General features: G+C 33.6%; 1 protein-coding gene across 5 annotated transcripts in view; it reads left to right on the top strand.

Moving 5' to 3' along the window:
* LOC143222065 (uncharacterized protein KIAA0930 homolog) overlaps positions 1-21,268 on the top strand; it is a 50,048-nt gene that overhangs the window by 7,298 nt on the left and 21,482 nt on the right. For 4 of the 5 annotated variants that reach the window (XR_013011983.1, XR_013011982.1, XR_013011981.1 and 1 more), the window contains exons 4-9: positions 2,071-2,148; positions 3,147-3,248; positions 6,714-6,854; positions 13,476-13,682; positions 15,448-15,613; positions 18,302-18,451. Coding sequence is in view for 1 of the 5 variants with exons in the window: in XM_076447927.1 (XP_076304042.1) it covers positions 2,071-2,148; positions 3,147-3,248; positions 6,714-6,854; positions 13,476-13,682; positions 15,448-15,613; positions 18,302-18,451 (844 nt within the window). In the remaining 4 variants the exon portion in view is untranslated. The remainder of the gene's footprint in view (positions 1-2,070; positions 2,149-3,146; positions 3,249-6,713; positions 6,855-13,475; positions 13,683-15,447; positions 15,614-18,301; positions 18,452-21,268) is intronic. The other variant, XR_013011984.1, reaches the window with a different exon arrangement.

Below are 21,268 nucleotides of genomic sequence, written 5' to 3'. Positions count from 1 at the left end.
CATTCACCTAGTATGGGTTCTGATGACAGCGCTCCACCATGAACCACCTGATTTGACTTGAAACGTCAGTCAGAGAAACCTTTCTCAAACAACATCTTGTATTAATATTTGTTGACATTGAGAAGGCTTATAATATGACATGGTAGTATGGCATTTTGCAAGATCTCCAGTTTTATGGGTCATGTGGCCATTTGCCTATTTTTATTAAGAATATTTGAATGGATAGGCGATTCCAAGTTTGTGTGGGTTTGACACTTTCCCATTCTTTTCTACAGAACCTTGGAGTCCCTTAGGGCTGTGTTTTGAGTGTCACACTTTTCAATATAAAGATTAATGCCATCATTGAACAACTCCCTTTTACTTTTGCATATGGGCTCTGTCATGACGACTTTCACATCTCATGCCAGTCATTGAACATGAGGTATATTGAGTGGCAGCTGCAGACTGTTCTCAATCGTTTACTGAAGTGGACCAGAGCAAATGGTTTTAACTTCTATCTCTCTAAAACCATTTGCATGCATTTTTGCCATCAACAGGGTATTCACCCTGATCCTGAACTCTGTATTAGTGAAATTATGCTGCCATGTGGACCCTGAGACAAAAGTTTTTGGAGCTTATCTTTGAATATAAGCTGACCTTTATACCACACATCAAGCAACTAGGGGTAAAATGTACAAGAGCACTGAACATCCTCCGTGTCCTTGCTTCCACTACTTGGGGAACAGACTGATGTTCTATGCTAAAGATATATTGTGCTCTTATTTAATTGAAACTAGACAATGGATCACTGGTCTATGGCTCTGCCAGGACCTCGGCCTTAAAGATGCTGGACCCTGTTCATCATCAGGGACTTCGGCTCTGCACCAGGGGTTTCTGTACTTTCCCAGTTCAGAACATACACACAACTGTCTTTATTATATGCTTCCAAACTTAGTTCCTTTCCAAAGCATCCCATCTAGGGTTGTGTTTTCCTTCCTCAGTGGGCATTGCTTTCTCAGAACAGACAATCTGCTATTGCTTCTTTTGGCCTTGATATCCAGGTGCAGTTGGATGAATTGGGTCTTCCTCGGATAACATTGCTGTATCCACTGGTCAGCCTATCCCACCATGGCTTATTACAATACCCAAATATGACCTATCTTTCAGTCATGTGAGAAAAGCAGACACTCCCAATTGGAAATACTATCTGTTATTTGCTGATCATCTTTCAAACCATCTTTCCATTCCTATTTATACAGATAGTTCGAAATCAGGTGACTGTGTGGGCTCTGCCATGGTTTTTTTATTGTTCAGTGGTTGTGTGCAGAATCCATTCTATAGCTTCTGTGTTTACAGTGGAACTGTATGCCATTTCTCTTGCCCTAGATCACATAGAAGCTAAGCAGTTCTCAAATTGCACTATTTATACTAACTCGCTTATTTCTCTACTGGCCCTGGAATTACTTCATGTTAGTTTGCACCCTGTTCTAGCCGATATTTGAAATTGACTAGTTCATTTCTCTTTAACATCTACTTCTATCCAGTTTTTCTGGATACCGGGCCACATTGTTATTCACGGGAACAAGCTTGCCGACACTGCAGCTAAATCTGTCTGCTCTGGCACTATCACTTCTATGCCTTTCCATACGTGTGCTATGGTCCTTATTCAAGGCTCTGCTCCATGCCAGTTGACAGTTGACAATATAAATATACACGTATAAATTTGCCTCTGTAGGTTCTACTCAGTATAGTGGCAGAGAAGCTGTGCCAGTCATTGAATTTCATTGTACTGATTCATTCATTGTTGTGTTGAAAGCAACTGTGTAGGCAGATTAAAGGAAATATTCACTTTTCAGCAACTGAGGAGCTGTTAAATGGTGCTGTAAAAATATTATTAAAGTTTTGTTATTGAACAAAAGAATTAAATTTAAAACTGTGTCTTTCTTACATGTATCTGTTTAGCCAGAACTCAATCATAACACAAAAGAGAAATATAAAAAGTGCTAAAGATTCTCATAGTTCAAACTATCTGGTACTTTTATAATTGTATGATAATATTTAAAAAGTGACAAGTTGTTTATTTTTTTCTAGTTTGAGTACACTCTAACATGTGCAATATGTACTAGAACGAGTCCTAAAGATTTGCAGATTCTTAAACGACATTCACAGGTAGGTATCATATGAAAGATATCTTTATATTTAAGAATAATCCATTTTTTTTCCACAAATATTTTTATGATTTCTAATAAAAAACACAAGGAAGCATTTATTATTGTAGGACTTTTATTTTTTGTTATCAGCATTTTCTCAAATTGTATTGTGTGATTATACTTATATAAATATTCTGATATAGACAGGCTGTCTATCTTTTTTTTTTTTTTCCCATCACATCCAATAATTAATCCACTGAAAATACTCATTTTTTACATATTTTTTGCTGTTGATGTTAGGCAAGTAGTTTTGGAAACTTAACTGATGAAATTTTTCCTTTTTCTTTTACACAGTTTTTAAGTGTTTGTTATGATAAATAATTTTGCTGTCATGTTTTAATTTCATATTTATAAAAACCTCTTAGAACATGGTGCTCATCATAATGTTTGTTGTTACCATTATGCAAATACAAACATATGTATCTAAAATATATTAAAGTCTTTTGATGATATTTAAATAAATACACACAGCCCTTATTAAAATTACAAAACTATTTTTGGTATTTGAGCTTCATTAAAAGTGCATGACAGTAGTTCACCTTCACTAAACCTACTATAAAAAGTAAATTAATACTTTTATATGTAAAGGAAGAAGTTTCATATATATATTGAATTGAATTGCTCATACATATGCATTTGTGTACACAGTAGTTAAAAACACAAGAATAAAAAAAAGTTGATAACTCACTTTCAAAAGATGGACTTTCCTACCAAAAGTGCTATAGTTATAGATTTTATGAATTTTGATAATAAAAAATAATCACACATCTTTTACCTAAATATTCACAGTAACTTCTTAAACATACATAATGGTGAGGTAACTTATCTCATTTATTTTGTTTGCTAGATGAATCTAGCAAATATATATATATGTATTTAACTGGATGGCAATCAAAAGAAAAAAAAATGCTTTCATTGTTGTGTGAATGTGTTTTCTATGTCTTTTGTTATTTTTAGAGAGTGTATGCTTCTCCCAGTAGAAGAAATATGGAGTGTAAAGGAGAAGTTGAAGAAATAGCCTATCCAAATATATTTTTTATGGTTGATAATTATGATGAGGTAATAAACAGTTAAAGTAAAAACACTGTACAAAATTAGGTAATGTATCTTTTTAAGTTGATCCAGATATCATTGGGACTAAATTTTGTTGATAAATTCTGATACGATATCTTACCTCTTCTCACAAAAGAGATTTTATTGGTTAGTACTGCTCTGTATTGGTCTTCCATCTCCCACTTCTGCATATCCATATGTAAATGATTATGGAGCAGCTCTTCACCAATATAGTTAAAACACAACTTCTGTCATAAACAATGCCCTCTCAACATTGAACTTGTTAGTAACTTCTCTACTGGTTGTAGTACTGTACAGATGTACTTGTTTTTGCATGCATGTTTGTCAACATTTTTATTTATACTACAGTCTTAGTTTTCTTTACTATGCTTTTGTTATGTTTTTAATTACAGGGTCCTTTTTTCTAGTGTATTGTGGATCCCACTCTGGCAGGTGGTGCCTGATCAGGTATACTTTTTTTTTCTGAAAATTTTCACTGTACATCTTGTGACCATTCTCGATATAAATTACATTGTAGCTCTTCCTACTGTGGATATTATGTTCTAGATGCTGGCCAGGTGTTCATTGTGTGTCTCTATTCAACTATCATCTATGCCAAGACATTTATGTCGTAATACTATGCTATTAATAAAGTTGGTGTGTTCTTTAGGACCGTTAGTAGTGCTCTCTAGTGGTCTTTTGCTTTAAAAAATATATTTGCCCCAGACTGTGCACTCATAAACGCATTTGAGTAAAGCAGACAGGGATTGCTGCCCATTTCTTATTCTACCTGGCTTTGAAACTCTTTTGGACTGATGTACATTTACAGATGTTGTCAGTCTGCGGTGGTGTGTTTCTCAGATCTCTCTGATGCATTTTTCTCTCCTTTCTTTTACTTGAGTAAGGGAATCCTTGCCACTTACCAGTTCCTAGTTTAGCTGTTGAGGTGGTGGAATATAGAAGCCTTTCCTCCTGAGTGATGCATTATTCCACTTAGTTGAGAGTAGGGTGGTGGCATCCTTTAGGTGCTGATGGTGTATAATACTTTTTACCTCAGACTTGATGTACAATTTCAGAGACTGCCAGGTTTTGATTGAAGAGCTTTGCCATGTCACAACTATATATACATATATTGCAGTTTACCCCTCATTCTAAGACATTCCTCCTACCTACCATTTCAAGATGCAGTTCCCAGCGGGTCAGGTGTTGGTTGGAAATGTTCCAGCTAAGTAAGGCCTTGTGTCCTGGCTGGTATTCCTCTTCCTCCTGTTGTGGACTGGAAGAAAAAAGAGCCAAACCTGCCAGGTTTTGGACTGAAGATGCACCCTAATTTTGTGGTTTCTCTTCATACCATTTGCTGGATGTTGGTTCATGGCAGATCTTGTGTTGGTAGTTGCTGGATGCAACATGTGTTTCTCACTTGCCAGGTATCATCTTCATACTGTGGACTGGAAGAAGCATAGCCGGTGTTGCCAGGTTTTGGACTGGAGATGACATTCTTTCCTCCTTTCTATCATGCACTGGATGTTGGTTCATAGCAGATCCTGTGTTGGTTGTAGCTGGAAATGCACACAAGTGGAGGCAGAATTTGGTACAGAAGGTTGTCTTACCTACCATTTCCAGTTTAAAAGTGAAGACGTTGGTGATTCCTTGATGACCTGGGAACTGATGTACAAATCTAAATACTTCCAGGTTTTAAATGTGGTCAAATTACTACTATGGTCTGTCCCACCCTAGGAACTCAACATCTAGAAGTCCCATTAATTGGTAATATATATTATGTGATTCATTATGTTTTTCCACATTTTATGTTTGCAATACAGTCATAAAAGGGCAAAGAGTATACTTAGATGAGATGTACAGTCTCCTGCTGAGATGCGATATTTTCTTTCTTAACTTTACACATCATGATCTCTTTTTGGGTGCTTCCTGAAGGGTGATAATTTTTTTGCCTGCCTTTCACTAGTTCATTGTGGGATTTTCACTATTTTTTGAGAGAAGGTAAGATGTATGAGACACTGACATTTTCATAAACTGAAAATTTAATTCCGATCACTTCTGGTGATATGTAGTGTAGTTCTTCTGACCAATCTAGAAATGATTAATGGGTGCAAATATGCAGTGGGTGCTGGTTATAATAGGATTTTGTCATGCTCCTGCTTGGAGAGAACTGCTGCATAATCATTTACATGTGGATATGCAGAAGGAGGAGGTGGAAGGCTACTGGTTAGCATTGAAAATGCATGCCAGTAGAGGGCAGCACTAATCAAGAAAAACTATTTTGTGAACAGGGATGCCTATTTGTAATACAATTTCAGTTTAGGAAAATGTTAAATTTCACATTTCAATGCATTTGCTTACATCTATATACACGTAATACACAAATAGCATGTGCAAGTCCTCAGTTTCTTGATGTTTTTTAAGTCCTTTTGGAAATAAATTTCTAGGTAATGGTGATTTAATGTATGGATTTACTTTGTTACTGAAAATTTTATAATGTTATAGTTTCCATACTCACCAAAAAACACAGTCATTTCTAGTAATAAGTCTTCATTCAAACGTGTATCAGGTTGATGACATAACTTTAAGAGCTTCACTGTTTATATTCAACTCGCTGTCTCTAGGTTGTGAGTTTGAATCCCTTCATCAAACATGTTTGCTGCTTCAGTTGTGGAGGTATTATAATATGATGGCCAATCCCAACTACATTGGTTAAGGAGTAATTCAAAAGTTGGCACTGGGGGATTCTGACTACCTGACTTCCCTCTAGAGTCTAGGCTATCACACTTAAATTAGGGGTGGCTAGTGCAGGTGGCTCTCAAGTAGCACTGCATGAAATTCCCTTTTTTAATGAGATAAGTAGCCCAAGCATTGGCAGTGAGCGATTTTGATTAGATGCCTTTTTGCCATGGTATGTAATTATTACTCTTTCTACATGATGCTGTTATACTGTTAAGAATTAATTTACTGATATTTTTTTAGAACAGAAAAAATTATTTAAAACAATATCTGTTTTTATGCAATCTTTATATTTTATTGATACACTTTTATAGAACAACTTTAGTAACATGAGAGTTTTAACTTGCTTTATAAAATCAATGCCACATCTACTCTGTTTTTATATTTTTAATTTTGTTCCATTTTTACAGTTACTCTTTCCTTACAACTCAGTTGCTGTATTTCAAATAATATTATATACTTATGTGTAACTCTGCATTGTATGTGTAAAAATCCAGCTGTGTACAACTTACAAATTTAACTTAGCTAAAAATATATTTAAAAGCAGTTATTTTTTATAAAGTCTCACATATCTGTGTCAAGAAGTAGTTTGAAGAAATGTGATGCTTTTTTCTCTATGCTTTAACTTTATCCTCTTGTTTTCATTTGTAAACAATATATTTGTTAGAGCTGTACAGCAATAACACTTCTATTAATCTAAGAGTTTTGACTTCTAGTTGAATTATTTTTTAGGTGTTTCAAGATATAATTGTCAGAGATGGAGAAATGGTATGTGTAGAACTTCTAGCCGCAGACAGGGATGGTACACTTCAAGGTGTTGTGTTTTTAGGATCTATTCATTATGAAGCCTTAAAGAGAGTGTATGATGCTAGGGTAAGGAAACATTGTTTTCTTCCTATGATAACAACCGAGTATTTACTCAAAGTTGTGTGCAAAAAGTTCAAACATAATTCAGAAGAGGCCCATCAATAGAATATAAAGATTATACCAAACATAAAATTAAATATTAATTTAATGTCAGTTAAATGTGGGTGTATTGATGTAAAAAGAGAAATTACAGGCTTAAGTACCATGTTAAAATATAATGTTCTGTAAATTCACAAGCTTTTTATCTCTATGCACTATGAAATCCTACCTCATGAAGATCTCTATAAAGAGATGAATTGGTTGTGGCTTAATAAAACCTTAATGTTTTAATATAAAGCCTGTAAGTTTTTTAGTTTTTTGTGTTAAAACATAAAACTACTTCAATATGGGCAAGTATAATAAACATGATTATTAGCACAAAAGAACTAGGTGTTATAGCTGTCAGTTTCTGCCTTTGTTATTGAAGTTTGAAATGAACAAAAAGTAAGCTTATTTAAATGTTAATAAGATTAATATATCATTTAAACAAATGCACATTCATAACCTTCTGTTCTCAATACAGCTGGTATAGGTATTAGAATTTTGATTAAAATAATGTACAGAACAATGTTTTGACCTTTTTAGGTTATCTTTAGGCTAACAGAGAGTTTGCAACTGATTGTTACTGGGCGCATGTTTTAGGGGCATTCAGGTCAGTTGCAAATTCTCTTTGCTAACCTGAAGATGATCTAAGAAGGTCGAAATGTTGTTTGTACTTTAATTAAAGTTCTAATACTCATACCAGCTGTTTTGAACATACATTTTTACTTCAAGTGGGTTTCTCATCATTACGAATTCAAACCTTATTCTGCAACTACTAAATTGTTTTTTATAATTGGTTTTACTCTACTGTTGTGAGACTTATGGATAAGTGTTTAAATTGAACAAATTTTGCACTTATAATAATTTCATAATTCATGCTGAGGAAGCATAAAGGTTTTGCCTGATTAAAGCTAGGATTAAGGTAATTAATTTTGTGAAGACAGGTGGTTGAGACTACAACAGTTTTATCATTGTGTTTGCATAAAGATATGATGATTTACTTGCAGTTTTAAGGTGTGCGTTTGCTGTTACTTTATTACTGTATGTGCCATGTATGTATTAGAATAACATAATTAATAATCACTTCATACCATTTTGTGGCATTATTTCAAAACAGTAATACTATGTGAATTCACCCAGGTGTCCTTCATTTGAAAAGATAATTATATGGAATAGAAAAACTTTCTGAGTATAAAGTGAAAGAAATTAAAAAGTATGGAATAGAGGATTTTGCAATTGGTGCAGAATATAAAATATTTACTAGTCTGATGGAGGAATTTATTAAAGTAATGCTTTAAAAGTAGAATATACTATTAAAAAAAATAGGTAAGGAGGTCCTTAATATTTTTATTCTAATGTAAGAAGAGTTAATTTATTTGCTGTACTGAAAAAAGAAACTTTAAGAAAACTTAATGCAGTAGTCCAGCTTGCAATGAACTAAATAGATTTGTTGAAAAATTCTTCATTTCTTTTTAATTTTCATTTCTGTAGACTCATCTTTAAAGCAAATTTTTATTCTTTATGTTATAATAGTTTAACATTATAATATTATAACATTATAGTTATAAAAATGATTAACGAGATTCCCACTGTCCCTATCTACTATCTAGCGAAACCACAGCCAAGGGAATGGGCTTGGAGAAATCAGCTGGGAAATTTTGCAAAGAATTGTGACCCTGTATGGCCAGAAGGTTAGGGAGCTTGAATCATAATTTGAGGGTAGCAGGTTCAAATCCCTGTCCCACCAAACATGCTTGCCTTTTCAGCTGTTGAGGCTTTATAATGTGATTGTCAATCTCACTATTTGTTGGTAAACATCTAGCCCAAGAGTTGGCAGTGGGTAGTTATTCACTGCTAAATTAAAGGACAGCTAGTGCAGATAGCTTTCACCTATCTTTGCACAGAATTCAAATCAAACCAAACCAAAAGGAATTGCACATAACCCTAATTGAATATTATGGCATAAAGTACCTTAAACAGTCAAAATTCAATTTAAACAACACTTTAAAACTTTTGACCACTAAGGCTGCACATGTATACAAATGTACAAAAGAGAATGAACGTTAGGCTTGCAATAAAAAAACTTGCTCAAAATAGCTTGTTTCTTATTATTTTTATACTTTTCTCAGCTTATAACAAAAAAACAGACTGATAAATTGCACTCAAACCTTTTGTAGAATACTACATAAAGTAATGTGAAGGCTGTAGGGGTATTGAAAAGTCAATTTTTTTCTTCTATATTTTACTTAAGCTAAATATTTCATAATTCTAATGTAAACAATGTTATCCTTACCCCTTGAAGTTAGCTTTGTAACAAATGTATGGTGTTCCTTTAAAAAATTGAGTAAAGGGTGAATCAGGAATAATCAGCCAAAAACAGATATACATAGATACTCAACACCTTGTACACTCTCAAAAAGTAACTGGCTTTGCTCAGCTTATTAGGTTGATATGTTCAAGATGTCTGTGTCAAGTGTGTGTATTTTGAACCAATTTTAGAATAAAAGTATACCCTGTATACTTTTGTTACAAAGCAACATGATGTAAAAGCCATTTTGGGATACACTGTCACCAAAATGCACTAGCTTTTTTAAATACTAGAAGTTGTTATATGAGGAACCACTTTTTTTATACGAGCATGTGCATAAATGCATGTTTGTGTGTGTGTGCAACCATCATATCTCCAAGAGGAAAAATATCTAGAAACCTGAGATTTTGCATCCATACTAATTGAGCCCTTAGAGTTTACAAGTGGGTATTATTATACGTAATATCCATGTGCACATATGTGCTTGCACATTTGTTTAATGTGGCAGAGTAGTGAAAAATTACATATAAATGAAGTGGTTCATTATATTACAATAACAACAGATATCCTTTGCCCATAGTTATGTATTTAAAAAAAACCAGCAAATAAGATAAATAAAGAATTGAGAATTTGAAAACCTGCAAACATGGATTAGGAAAAATGAAAGCAAACAAGGTTAGAGATACTGTAGACATTATTTATTCAAACTACAAATCTATGTCTTGATTCTACCAAATGTAGTTCTAGGTAATAACATGGATCCAAAATAGGAATTTGTAGTTTGAATAAATAATGTCTACAGTATCTCTAGCCTTGTTTGCTTTCATTTTCCTCAGTTCCCATTTGGAGGATTTTAAATTCTGAATTTATTATTTATCTTAATTTATTTGGTTTCAGTGAAGTTCAAATTTTTATTTCAAGCTGAATGTTTGATACTGGTAAGTGTTTCTGTGTGTTCTTAAAAATATTTGAGGAAAAATAAAAAAAACGAACCTACAGTTATGACAGAAAGTGTTCGTACCCCTGCATTCCAAGTAGTTTTTTGCTCAAAACTTAAAAAGTATCACGATTAGGTTAATAGATGTATAATGTATTATATATATTATACTAATACACATCTGTATAAATTTTTCATGTAAATTAAACGACAAATAAACTGTTTATAAACAAATAACCAAAAATAGGAGGAGCAGAAAGTGTTTGTACATTTCAGAACATGTGAAAAAACCGATATTTCTGTAAAAAGTTTGTTTAGTTTGGCGAATAAACTACATTATACCATTCCAGAACTAGACACTGGGTTCATAATTATTGGAATTTAGCCAGCAAAAAATTTACTTTCTGTAATTTAGCGCTGTCTCTGTCATTATTTGCCTGGTCGTCGTGGCAAACAGGAAACAACTGTCCAGTGATTTAAAAACCGAATTATTGTAAAATTCAAGTCTCATGTGTCTCTTTCCTGTATTGCTATACAACTTAATGTTCAAAGCATAATTGCCAAGTTTAAGCTTCCAGGATCAACTGCTAACCTCCCTTTTTATGAATGCCCTACTATAATTCCAGAGAGAACCAATAGGAATGTTCTCAGAGAAGTTAGTAGGAACCTTCGTTTAACACGTAGTAACATACGGAAACTGGTAAGGGAAACTGGGGTTGAAGTAAGCACCTCTACAGTTACGCACATGTTACGCTCTTCTGGGTTCAAAGCGTGCCGTTCTCGTAGAACTCCATATTTAAAACCTGTTCATTTAGAAGCATGATTGAGGTATGTAAGAAAGCATGTAGATAAACCCTTTATCTGTTGGAAGTGTATTCTTTGGTCAGACGAGACTAAAATCGAGCTTTTTGGCCACAATGATGTTCGCTATATTTTTCTGTAAGAAGGGTGAACGAAATTGTCCAAAGAACACCAACCCTACAGTTAAACATGGAGGTGGCTCAATCATGCTATGGGGTTCCTTCAGCTCTTCTGGTGTAGGCAGCCTTCACCACATCAACAGAATCATAAAAAAAGAAGAGTATGTTGATATATTAGGCACTTATATCAAGAATGATGCTCGGAACTTGTGGCTTGGGCGTCATTGGATCTTCCTAAAAACACATTGAAATATGTGCAATTTTGGTTGCAGAGGAACCATATAAGCATTCTGGAGTGGCCATCACAGTCACCCGATCTCAACCCAATTGAAAATGTTTGGCATGAGTTGAAGACCAGGGTTCATCAGTATCATCTGAAAAACTTGCAAGAGTTGGAGGCCTTCTGTAGAGAAGAATGGAAGAAAATACCAGTTTAGTATAGTCAAATGATCATTGATGGCTGTGAGGAGAGATTGCGCTAAGTAATTCATCTGAAAGGCTACATAACTGACCATTAAAGTAGACGCGCGAACACTTTCTTCTCCTCCTATGTTTGGTTATTTGTTTATAAACAGTTTATTTGTCATCCAATTTACATAAAAATCTATGTAGATGTGTGTTATTTATAATATACTATACTTCTATTAGCCTATTCATGATACTTTTTAAGTTATGAGCAAAAAACTACTCGGGACGCAAAGGTACGAACACTTTCTGTCATAATTGTACTTGGGAACTAAACAATATTTCTTCTCATTACAATTATTTTTCTTAACTTTTCTCAAATAATTTTAGTGATATATAATGTTACAATTTTAAGTAATTTGTGTATAGACATTTGAATTATATCTCCCTTACAGGGAATGAGGCATATTGTATTTCCAGTGTTTTCTACTGTGATTCATGCCCTATTATTAACAACAACAAAAATTACAATGAGTTCACTCTGATTTTTGCGGCAATGGATGCATTAAAAGAGTGATAACAAAGTCCCATTACTGAAGTAGAATAGTACACATGATGGAGGTGGGTCGTGTTGATTATCATTTTCTCTAGTCTGTCACTTCAAAATTAGGGAGAACTAGTACAGATGGCCCTTGAGTAGCTTTGCACAAAAACAACATTTTTTTCAACAGTTATTAAAGTTATTTATTTCTGGACTGATCAGGTTCAACCTTAGAGGGCTCATACCACAGTACAATACATCCATTTTAACACGTCAAAGATTAAAAAAACACGTATTTGAGATACAGTTTCCTAACATTTTTATCAGTCTGAATGAGACTTGGCACAAAGATATATTTCAATAACTTCTGTAGAATAAAATAGACAGATTTGTGTTTTGTGCCTTCCTTGTAATTTTGAAGGGATGAAAATATTACAAAGTCAGAGGTTTTGGTATGCTATTATAGCTTCATATTTTGACCAATTAAGATGCGACTTTGCACAAAAAACAAAAATGAGACTTTTGCCTTTATTTCACAAGAGGCAAAGGTCAAAATATTTCATAAAATTAGACTTGTGTGGTTTGCCTTTCCTTTGTATTCTGACCTTTGCAAGAAATGTTACCTTATGAAAATCCCCACAAACTTTGAGCAAAAAGATATGAGCTTATGCCTTTCTTTCAATATCACAGGATTAAAAGGTCAAAAAATTATGCAAAGTTATGGGTTTTGGTCTACTTCTCTTCTGTATTTTAACTAATATAGGTTTAAGTTTGCACAAAGATACCATATAAAAATGTCCACAGTCTAAAATAGTTTTATTTGGTTTGGTGCTTTTTTTTTACTTTACAAGGGTCACAGGTAAGAAATGAATAAATAGTTGCAATGTAAGTAATAGGGAGGCTATGATGTTTCTGCATATGTAAGAATTACAAGGGTTATTAACAGTATATTTTATACACACAATGCATGAAATTGCTATATCATACCAAAGATTTACATCTTTTTTATCCAAAAATTGTAAATTTTTGTCATTGTGAGCAAATCTATTTATGTAGAAACCAATTATCTTATGTATTATGAATTCAAAATTTAATATTTTCCAATATAAATTTCTCACAAAGGAATCTGAATTCAATACTGTGTTTAATAACTATGTTTTCCCCTGAAATATATATGTATGCACACTAGAGTTAATATCCATTTTCCTGTTTTGAATACCATTCTTTCTTGACATTTACTGTATTCTGAAAATTTTATCAAGGTGGTTGCAGTTGCTTTCAAATGTTGGGCTTTATTTATCTACATGTGTTCATTTCAATGGGCATTACTCATACATAACATTTAATAGGTCATTAATAAATACATTTAATATATGAATAATAAATTAAAAATTTTTTGTGTCCATATTTGAATTTGAGTTGCATTTCTTTCAAGGCCAGTATAACAACTAAGATGGCCCAGAAGGTGTCTATGGGCTGGTATCAAGGTCAACGAAGAATGGAATTTGTACGAATGAGAGGGCCACAAGGTAGAGGACTTGCTGAAATAGCAGTTACAAGAGTGAAAGGAACTGGAGCTGAAACACCAACATCAGAACCTGGATTTTCCTTGACAGAAGACTATGATTGGGAAGATTTAGAAGTAAGTGTGAAAAGCTGATCTGACTTATATTTATTCAAATTTTTAAATGCCTGTGTATAGTTTTAGTATATTAATATGCTTTTAATTTATAATTCCATAAGTGAATGTTTAAATTTTTTTTTACTTAATTTTCATGTTTAGTATTCATAGTTAAAACTGGAGTCAATGGGTAAGTTTTAAAGTTCACAACAACAGTAGGTTAAGAATATTATGACAATACTATAAACAAAATATTTATAGTATATATGACTAAAGTTGTGCTGCTTATTCAATACTGGCTGGTTTCAAAGTTATTTTACGTTGATTGTTATTGGAACACAGAGGAATTAATTGTTACATTCCACAAAAGAAAAGTGAATTGTGTCTATACTACACACTTAACTCTTCCTACATGGAGCATTTACAGTATAATGTTTCAAATTTAATCAAGTAGTTTTATCATTAACTTATATCAGTAAACTTGACATGAAAATATAGGTTATGATTCAACAAAAGACTTTTACTACTTAAGTTATTTAGAAACACACTTCACTTAATTGTAAACACAAATAGAAAATTTGAACACCCTACCTTCTTGATCTGCTGTAATATCAACAGATTTGTTAAACCCACCAGAGAAGACCCTTTCTCATTGTCTTTCACTGTTACTTGCCAATCAATTTTACATGACTGATGAACATTTTTGTAACCATTAGAAAGAGCAGATTCTCCACTATATAAATTTTAAAGAGTTGTCAGTTTTATTTTTCATTATTAACCATTAATGTATGAAACTGTTTGATTTAGTGATCATATTTCTTTTCATAGAGCACTTAAAGAATGTTTTTAATCTAAATCAAGCTGGGTAAATTACAGTAGTTTGGAACATTCTTTTCTAGTAATTGATATATTTTTGTCTGTACTAAAATGAATGTTTGAAATCTCTACTCAATGAAGCTTACCATGAGACTTGAATAGCTAGTGACTCTGATTTACACAGGAGTGCAAGTAAATTTAATGACATTGTGAGAAATAGAAATAATTGTTTTCATGTATACTTTTATGTGATATAAATTTTTGCAAAAATAAATAATTTTTAAGGGTTTATGAGGAAAGAGTAATATATAAATATACGTGTGTGTGATATATGGTAACTGAAATGTTGTGTTTGATAGGAAAATCATCTTTCCCTCGGATTGAATTAATAAAGCTCTTGAAAAGGGCACTGAAAAAATCTGTAGTAAAAGTAATTTATTTTAAATCTTATTTGTTTGTGTGCAACAGTTATGTGAAAGATCACAAAACTTAGTGAAGATACAATGGTAAATCCAGAATTATAACAGAATCATTTCCATTCCATACATTCAAGGAGAGATTAACTCTCAGCTCATACAAACTTGTACAGGCTTCTGTACTACCCTTTCATCAGAGCATGACCTACACTTTAAGATGGTTATGAAATAGAAACATGGGTGAACAATCATATGCTCTATGGCATAGATACAGTTGTATGCAACCTTAGATTATACTTGACAAGATAAAAACAAACACATACTTTCAAAATAACATCATGGAGATCATATGATCCACAAAGGAAAAGTGAATTGTGTCTACACCACACGCTTAATCATGGCTTATGTTTTTAGTTTTTTCTTTTGTTGTTTTTTTTTACTGTAGTTTAAAATGGTTTTCACTACCTAGAAAAGTGTATATTTTATCACTAATTACAGTATAAAGAATAAATAGAAAAGCATGTTAGAAAACTTTTGATTTTATGTGTTTGCAGGAGAATCCCTATCTTCATAGACGAATGTCAGATCCCAGCTCAAACCTCAACAATTTTGTTCGAGGCTGGAGGGCTAAAGAAATCAAAAAGTCCCAGTCTGAAAATGAAGGAGTAGATTCCTTTGTTGATGGAATCAATGAAATTGAAGCAGGGGATCTACGAGATGGTAAAGATATGAAAAAAGATCTATAGACATTTTCCTGAATATAAGAGCTTCAAAACCTGTTGTTAACAAAGTGTCCAAGCCTAATATTTTTATGTTTTGTGTTGGTCTTTTTAAATAATGACCAGTAATTATTTTCAATTTGCTCAAACTTATACAGAAGTTCCTTCAATGAAAATTGGAATTATTGTAAGTTTCTATATCTGTTCTCTGTTCTTAAACATCACATTGGCCTGGTATGGCTAGGTGGTTAGAGTGCTCGACTTGTAATCTGAGGGTCATGGGTTCGGACGTTTATCACATCAAACGTGCTCGCCTTTTCAACCATGAGGGTGTTATTATATTATGGTCAGTCCCACTATTAGTCGGTAAAAGAGTGGCCCAACTCTAGTCTTACACTACTAAAGTAAGAATGGCTATCACGGATACCCCTTGTGTTGTTTTGCACAAAATTCAAAAACAAACTTAGTTTTCATAGAGACCAAACGTAGACTGTTTTATTCATAATACTAGAACTATATGTTTTATGTGTTTATATTTATTAAGCAACACTCACACTTTTGATGGTTGTAATGCATAATCAGAAATTTATCTTTGAGCTTTTTTTTGCTGTAATGATATACTTTCAAGTTTTGTACTATTGACATTTTTTGATATTTTGCCACTGCTATATTTATGATGCAACTTGTTGCTTGGTGCAATATAGTTAATTTTCTAATTGGAATTCACATGTTTTTTTTCTGTTTACCATCAAAGAAACTGCTGTTTGAAATTCACTATGGTTTAATTATAATTAGCAGTGAAATTATAATTATCTTATTTCTTGCTTTTTTTTTTATCAAAATAGTTTTCTTTTTATCTGTTTATCTTATGATTTTGTTTTGGTATTTTCACCTCAAGTGAAAGTACTCAGAAGATTTACTGAAATAATTGAAAATTTCTGCTAAATAAAAGCTAAAACATTAATTGGTGACAAAGATTTTTAAAGTTTTTTTCTTTGTTTTAATAAATGGTATTATTTTTTTTAATGTTTTCAGCAATTTAGCTAATGCCATGTAGGAGATAAACCCTATCTAGAAAATTCATGATTAAGTAAAATGTGTGCAAATTAACGAAAGCAAGCTAAAACACCAAATTTGCAACATTTTTTTCCAAATAATGCATAAAGTTTTTCTTAACAATAGTGCTACTGTGCTTTAAGTATTCACATGCTTAGCGAAAAGTTGTCATGGCTTATTGTATTGTTCAGGTAACCTTTACATCTGGTAAAACTAATCATGGCTTATTGTTTTGGTCATCTGATACTTAATATATGAAAACTATTTATGACTTATTTTATCAGTTATCTTATACTTAATCTGTTAAAACAATTCTGACTTACTGCATTGCTTATGTTATCCTTATCTCTACTAATGCTAGTTGTGGCTTATTGTATTTTCAACTTATGCTTAACTCTAATAAAACTAGTCATAACTTATTATATTGGTATTTTTTCAAATTAGTGTGATGAATATTCAAAGAGCATAAGTGCATATTATGATATATATACATATACAGAATTTTATTTAAAATATCTTCATTGCACATTTCTGGATACATCACTTCTTGTGTCTTGTATATGCACACTAAGCTGTTTTTTTCTATGAAAGTATAAGGTAACACCAGCTAACAGTGGTTTGTTAATAATAATATAATTGGAATGGAGTGCATTTTACATAATACTAATTTAAATTTATATTAAAGCTCAAGCAGTTTTTATTTTAAAAAAATATGTATCTGAAGTGGTTTTCTTGTCATCTCTTTGTTAATATTAAGTTAATTTACAGAATTGTTTAAAATTGACATTCGCTAAGCCTGGTTTGTTAACTTTTATGTATTGGTCAATAAATCAGTTATTAACTGCAATGTATTAACACTTGGGAAAGTGTGACTGTGCATCTTTTAGGATGAACAAGTCTTAGAATTTTCAACTTTGAAAACTTTAATGCATCATTGAAGCAAATGTTTTTTCAGCAAAACCTCAACTTTACTGATTTGCAAAATAAAATAATGTTTTATTGATGATTAATAGTCTTTAAAAATGAAAATTAGAAGTGTTTTTCATTATATAAATAAACAGATGTAAATGTATACTTATATGTGTTTGTTTTTTTCATTATTGTACAGCCACCTTTGAGTTTCAGTATTTTGGCTTTTATCCACACTTATGCGATAAACTGAAAGCTGTTCTTATGAAGAACATAATAAACTAGGTGTATTCTCACAGGGCCCCAAAGGTGTTTTTTTTTTTTTTCAAGATTATAAATAAAATCAAAATTAAGAGTAACAAATATTTTTATTTCTTGCTTTTCAAGTTCAAATGTCATTCTGTGTTGTAGGCTACAGAATGCAAATTCTTCTTGTGAATCATGGTATGTGCACAGTTTACTGACATCAAGACAGTACAAATTGCAGCATTAAGTGTCCCTTATGTGACATCATTTTAGTGTCTAATGATTGACTGACAGAAAACACACTAAAAAAAATTACCCCCTCCAGGTGGCATGTGCCCTCTTTTTTTTGGAAAATTGTGTTTAATAATTTCAATATATGGCTAATGTACTACTGAATGACAAGTTATATATATACATACATATCGTGTTTTAATTTTATGAAGTTTTTCAGTTCATTGTATGCACATTTTCACTGTAGAACTGGATGATACCACCTACAATAGACTGTGGATGATGAGAGGATTTGGTCAGGCTTATCATTTTTGGAAAGAATCACGTCGAGCTACTTCCCCAGCTCTTCATGCTTACCTCACATTTGTGACTTTACCTTGGCATCACATCATTGGAGGTATTTCAGTTGTATTTATTTTATAGTATGTATATCTTTTCTTGTATTGGTGCTTTTATTTTACTTAGATAAGACAAAATAAGTTTAACAACAAGCATCCCTTATAAGAATACAAATTTTAAGAAATTATTTTTTAAATGCATTTTGCAAATACCTTTATATTTAGATAAGTGTGTCAATAGTTAATTATAGGTAGAAGTTAAGTGTTTCAGTAGGGCCTTACTGTTTGGACTTATCTTAGCTGCTTATGCGTTTTGTTGGGTGGTAAGAAGTTTTTTTACATCTTCATTGTTGGGTCTCTTTAATCATCATTACTTGGATGGCTTGGCTCCTTCTTGCTTCTTTCCTTTGATGGTCAAGAGACCACACTTGTCTGCTTCTACAAGAAGTTTCACATGTGGGATTGCTGTTAAAGATGGAGAAATCTATTCTTACCCCAATCAGCACCTTGTTCATTTGGAGGTTTTCTTCAATTCCAACCTGAATTGAACACAACCTATTCCTCTTTGTTTTTGGGATAAGGAGAAAGTAGTCAGCAAGGCCTTCACCTCACATTTTCTCACAGTTTGAGATATTCTATTTTTTGGGGGGATGTGGGCTTCCTTGGAAGTTCCAGCTCCCATGGGTTGAGTTAATATATATTCCCTTCAGGGGATACTCCTCAATCAGTGGAACTTTTACTCAGAAACCTTGGATCACTCTTTTACCCTTCCTTCTCCATTCAAGGTTTGTCTGTTTTGATGGCTAAATAAGGATCAGACTATGGCAGGGCTTCTGCTTCCTCCACCTCCTCTCCCATCAGTGTGGATTCCTGTACATGGTGAGGGGACCTCCCAGGGAAGGTTCTGTTCTTTCAGTTTACTTCTTCTGGAATCTAAACATCCATCCGTGCATTTGCCGTGTGTGGTAACCCCTGAAGGGGAGGAGAGGATCCTAGTGATTGAGAGGTCCAACCCTAACACACCACTTTGGCCTTGAATTCCTTCGGGTGGCCCCTCTTGGGTCAGTTGGCTGGTCCACTTGGGCTAGGGTCAATCAAGTACTAGTGTTGGATGTTCTCAACAGGTTTTGTGGACATTGCATCTGATGCAGGTGTTTGGGTATAGTGCTCACAAAACCCTGGCATTGCTGCATTGTCGTTGTTTAACATTATACTGCATCCCCTCGTAGGGCTCCATAGTGGGTGGAGTCAGTGGGCACCGAAATATTCCTTTTTTATTATGAATCCTCCAAATAAAAACTTAAATAAAATAGTGAAAAAACAATCCATAGGTAAATGACCACATCTTGAAGATCCTGAGCAGCAATCTTCAACATCTGTAACATCTATTGTGTCTCATTTTCTTATTCTACATTCTCTTTCAGACAAACCTTTAGGGCAAATGTCTACCTTTTTCATTCAAAAGGGACTAGAGGAACTTACTGGCTCTCCAAAGTCAGTAAAGAAGCTTTGATCGGTGATATATTTGTGGAAACATCCACATCTCAACACAGTGAACTCCTCTTGCATTCAAAGGTAATTGGGGATATACCTACTGAGGGTAAACCTTATGCTACTTTGAATTTATCATGAGGAGTTATTGTTGAGAGGGATTTGAAGAACATTCCTGAGTCGGATATTCTCGCTGGTTTCTCCACTCGCGTTTCTGCGGTGAGGTGTATCTCCACTCGCAAAAATGGAATTATGATGCTGACCAGTATCCTAATTCTGACTTTTACATCACCACATCCATCTGCCACCATAAAGGCAGGATATCTTAATTGCAGGGTCCAGCCATACATTTTAAATTCTCTGCGATGTTTCCGGTGATACATCTTTTTCTCCCACCCCAAGATGCAAAACGATTATTTGTTCAAGTCCTCAGTCACTGGAATCCTCTTTTAATAGCAAAGACCTGTCCAATCGACCCAGGGCAGGATCCATGGAGGTCGATAGACCTCCCTTGAATAAAGACAGAACAGAAAAAAGATGTGGCTGTAAACAGAAGGGTTCTGCACTCAATTCGCCTACACATAAATAAAAATGGCCACTTTGATGCAATGAAACTGTCAAGGTTTACATTCTAATCTGGATTATATCTAAACACTGATTGTTTCCTACCATCCTGCATGTCTTTCCTTACAGGAAACATTTCTGAAACCTGTCGATACAGTCACCTTTCGGCAGTTTTATTTGTACAGAAATGACAGGCTGTGTGATGGTCGAGTGCATGGAGGGGTGGCATTGTTGGTTGATCAGTATGTACCCACCCTGTCTTTGCCACTCGACACACCCTTGGAGGCCTTACCCATCCGTGTTTCCTTGGGTCATACCATCACTGTTTGTTCTCTCTAGCTGTTGCCTGGAGAGACCTATGATCAATCAGACTTTGATGCTCTCATTGAACAGTTACCATCTCCCTTTTTAATCCTGGGGGACTTTAATGGACATCATCCCTCCTGGGGAAGTGCTAATATTGATAGGAGGGGTTGCTCTCTAGAGCATATGTTCTCTGATCACAACCTTTCTCTTTTCAATACTGGTTCTTATACTCATTTTCATGCACCTAGTCTCTCCTTTGGTACTATTGATCACTCAATTTGCTCCTCTTAACTATTTTTCCATTTTTTATGGAGGGTTGACAATAATCCATGAGGCAGTGATCATTTTCCTATAATTTTGAAAGAGACTGGCTGTGGTCGATGCCACCTGACCTGCATGCCCTAGTGGAAGCTGGATCACACAAACTGGTTCTCTTTCACTGCTCTTGCAGAACTTTATCCTGCCATTTTCTGTAAGCCATAAATAGACGACTGTGTTGCAGCAGTAACTGACTA

The sequence above is a fragment of the Tachypleus tridentatus genome, chromosome 8, assembly GCF_004210375.1.
Source record: "Tachypleus tridentatus isolate NWPU-2018 chromosome 8, ASM421037v1, whole genome shotgun sequence".
In the NCBI taxonomy this organism is placed as follows: domain Eukaryota; kingdom Metazoa; phylum Arthropoda; class Merostomata; order Xiphosura; family Limulidae; genus Tachypleus; species Tachypleus tridentatus.
The sequence above is the reverse complement of the archived record's forward strand: the minus strand, read 5'-3'. Positions and strand labels throughout refer to the sequence as shown.